Source organism: Gymnoscopelus microlampas, assembly GCF_963454915.1.
Source record: "Gymnoscopelus microlampas genome assembly, chromosome: 11".
Lineage (NCBI taxonomy): Eukaryota > Metazoa > Chordata > Actinopteri > Myctophiformes > Myctophidae > Gymnoscopelus > Gymnoscopelus microlampas.
This window is the reverse complement of record NC_139948.1, coordinates 40715018-40718443: the sequence shown is the minus strand read 5'-3', so window position 1 is coordinate 40718443 and position 3426 is coordinate 40715018. Positions and strand designations below refer to the sequence as shown.

Below are 3426 nucleotides of genomic sequence, written 5' to 3'. Positions count from 1 at the left end.
CAGACAGTGTTTGTGTGTGTGTGTGTGTGTGTGTGTCTCTCATTCCCCAGTGTGAATGTATGTAATCATTCTACTGATAGGCAAACCAGGGATCCAGAGTTAGGGACTGTAAAATCACTGAACCATTTCTCAAAAGTTTGTATACGTATTATTATCAGAGAGTGTGTGTGTGTGTGCGTGTGTGTGTGTGTGTGTGTGTGTGTGTGTGTGTGTGTGTGTGTGTGTGTGTGTGTGTGTGTGTGTGTGTGTGTGTGTGTGTGTGTGTGTGTGTGTGTGTGTGTGTGTGTATGTGTGTGTGTGTGTGTGTGTGTGTGTGTGTGTGTGTGTGTGTGTGTGTGTGTGTGTTAAGAGATATTCGATGAGAACCCTGCAGTGTGAACTGTTCCTCCTTTGCCTTCCCATGAGCCACCTGTTCCACTGCTCCATATGACATCCAATCTGATGCCTCATTACACACTCACACACACACATGTGCATGCTAACGTGTCTACCCATGTTTGCTTGTCTGTGTGTGGTTTTCCATTCCTTCCCTCTCTTTGTGCGTTTTTGTTTTTTACGTATCCGACCATCTGCGAATGTGCGTGTGTGTGTGCGTGTGTGTGTGTGTGTGTGTGTGTGTGTGTGTGTGTGTGTGTGTGTGTGTGTGTGTGTGTGTGTGTGTGTGTGTGTGTGTGTGTGTGTGTGTGTGTGTGTGTGCGCGCACCTGGAGAGAGGTAAAATATCTGCACACTGAGTTATAGCTCCCAAACTAATTTGGAAGGGCAGCTATTCGACCATGTAAGTCTTCTTCATCAGCCAAAATGAAACCATTTCGCCTGATGAAAACCTGTGGTCAAAACCTTTGTAATAAATTAGTTTGGGAGCCATAACTCGGCCTGCAGATATTTTTACCTCATTTTGATTTCTGCCTTTTTATCCAGCACCTGGCCTAAATACAGGTACAAGATGTGCACGCAATCTCCTTATTGAAGTGTGTGCTTCCGGCCCTGTACAAAAGCAATCACTCAGCTCTGTCACACCTGTCACATCCGTCACACCTGTCGCACAGAGCAGAGGCTCAACACGCAAAATGGCTCCTCTCCACAATGACTCATCTCATCTTTTAGGCCTGTCTGTCTGTCTGTCTGTCCGTCTGTCCAGTTGTCGTACTGTCTCGCTTTTTTTCTTTTCTTTTCTTTTTTTGTTTTACAGATTTTCCCCATCTGCTTTGGCTTGTATCTTTCTCTCTTTGCCTATTTGCTTTCATTCTCTGCTTTGCTGGATGTTATCTGCTGGTGGAGCCTGTCTCAGACTGGCTTAACACTTATACCCTGTACTTACTTGACCGTATACTCTTGTGTCCTATATGAAGTTGAATGTAGCCTATTCTTACGGGCTACACTAAATATCTTTGCCAAAAACAGCGGATCTTTTGGTGAATGTTCCCCCCAGAACACAGGAGGGGCCTGCTAGGGTTCAAGTGGTAAAGTGAAATCTATGGATATGATTTCCTTCAGATAAGCCAAAGGCCTCTCTGCTCTCACTCAGATCTTTGATCACATTTTCTTTTTCTTTAGCACAATTGCCTTTTTTCCCCTCATAACATCAACATAAACAAAGGTATATTTTTCCTCATCTACTATGGCTCTTAACCATAATCATTTTATGGTTATGGTTTTATGTATGGTCAAACGCCTCGATCCCCTGGGTTTCAAGCCCACCCCCCTCTTCCTATTATCAACATATCAATGACCTATTTGAATATCATGAATAGCAACTATTCACATCCCCTACGAGGCAACACGCCTTCAGATAAAAAAATATGCCATCCGTCAAGTCAGTGCCACAGACTTTTTATACCTGGGAGCTGCAGACGTCGGCTCAGACCCCACTAACCGGATTTGGGAATCTTCCTCGGGTCCATCTGTGCCGCATTTATTGCTCTGGTCCTGTTGATGTGGAGGCCTGGAGCTTTTGGAGAATGGCTAGTAATCGAATCATCCAAAGCTACCGTTGCATGGGGCAGAAGGGATGCATCATGCGCTGTGTAGTACTATAAAGCCTGATTTATAGTTTGTCATACGGTGGTGTGCACGCACTGAAAATAGCAGATTTACAAGCTCACAGCGCATGGCACTCTTGGCGGGTGGTGAGCTTTTAAGTCGTTTGTTTCGGCAAGTGACACCGTCATACGATGGAGCTTAAAACGGGCATTAGTCAGACAGGGTTCGAGGGTGACATACTGTATGAGCGGGATATTCAGAGAGTCGTTTGTTATAGCGCCTCTCGACTGAATTTAATGGCAGTGGCTCAGAGGTAGAACATTCGTATAGGAACCGGAAGTTTCCCAGTTCGAACCCCTACTCATCCTGGCTTTGTGTCAAAGTGTCCATTTGCAAGACACTGAACCTGTGTGTGTGTGTGTGTGTGTGTGTGTGTGTGTGTGTGTGTGTGTGTGTGTGTGTGTGTGTGTGTGTGTGTGTGTGTGTGTGTGTGTGTGTGTGTGTGTGTGTGTGTGTGTGTGTGTGTGTGTGTGTGTGTGTGTACCTCTGCCTGGTGATAAGGTTGATGTAATGTCTCAGGGCGGTGTAGTACTTGGCCAGTTCCTCAGGCGGGGCATCTTCTCCGGGGTTCTCAGGTTTGGGGGGGTAAGCGTCCGTCAGGGTGCCCAGGCACACCAGCACACACAGCACCACCACCAGCAACACCGTCCACGGCTTCAGCATCACAGACATCTGGGGAAAAACATAAACGGAAGATTCTTATGTCTTAAATGTTTAATCTTAATATAGCACACTCAACAAGTCGTAGAGAGATCCATATATCCAAGGCCGCAAGTGTGAGGAGTGACAATGTCATGTTTCAGGGTCGGGTGGAGGAGAAAGACAGAGAAGGCAGGAGAATAGAGGAATACAGTCGAAAAGAAGAGACAAGAAAAAGAAAAAGAAAAGAAAGGGCGATATAAGTCAGATCTAAAGTTTTGGCTGTGCCCAATGTGGAAAAAGTTAGGCAGGTTTCAAACCTCTCCTTGGGGGCTGTGGCGTATTAGGGGGGTAAATAAGTCAATCCACAGCTTGAACCTCGATGGTTTTTGCTCCAGTGGAGTGACTTATTGCTACAGTTTGAGTCTACTACTCTCTTGGCCGATTACTGCCGAGTGCCTGGGGATGACTGACGAACAATCCAGTCTAGCTGGAAATCAATACTAAAAAGAACACAGCCCTAATTTCACACATCATCAAGGAGATGTCGCTGGGCTGTTATGAATTAGCCTAGATGATACTCATAATAACCGTGGGCTATGTGTAAGGTCTGCACGACTGTTTACTGAGCAGCAGGGAAGATATTAAAAGTTCTAGACAAATTCGTTTTAACAACGCTTAGAAAATATCAGTTTTTGTAGCGACCATCATCTCTGTAATGGCTGCAAAAATTATTCAATTCATA

The 3426-nt window shown here is 45.3% G+C and overlaps 1 protein-coding gene across 1 annotated transcript in view; it reads right to left on the bottom strand.

The window, feature by feature from the left end:
• The window catches only part of pyya (peptide YYa), a gene marked incomplete at both ends in the record, with an annotated part of 3753 nt that extends 1039 nt beyond the window's left edge, over positions 1 to 2714 (bottom strand). Inside the window, one exon of the mRNA XM_084072974.1 lies at positions 2527 to 2714. Coding sequence (XP_083929100.1) covers positions 2527 to 2714 — 188 coding nt within the window. The remainder of the gene's footprint in view (positions 1 to 2526) is intronic.
• Between the last annotated feature and the right edge of the window lie 712 nt (positions 2715 to 3426).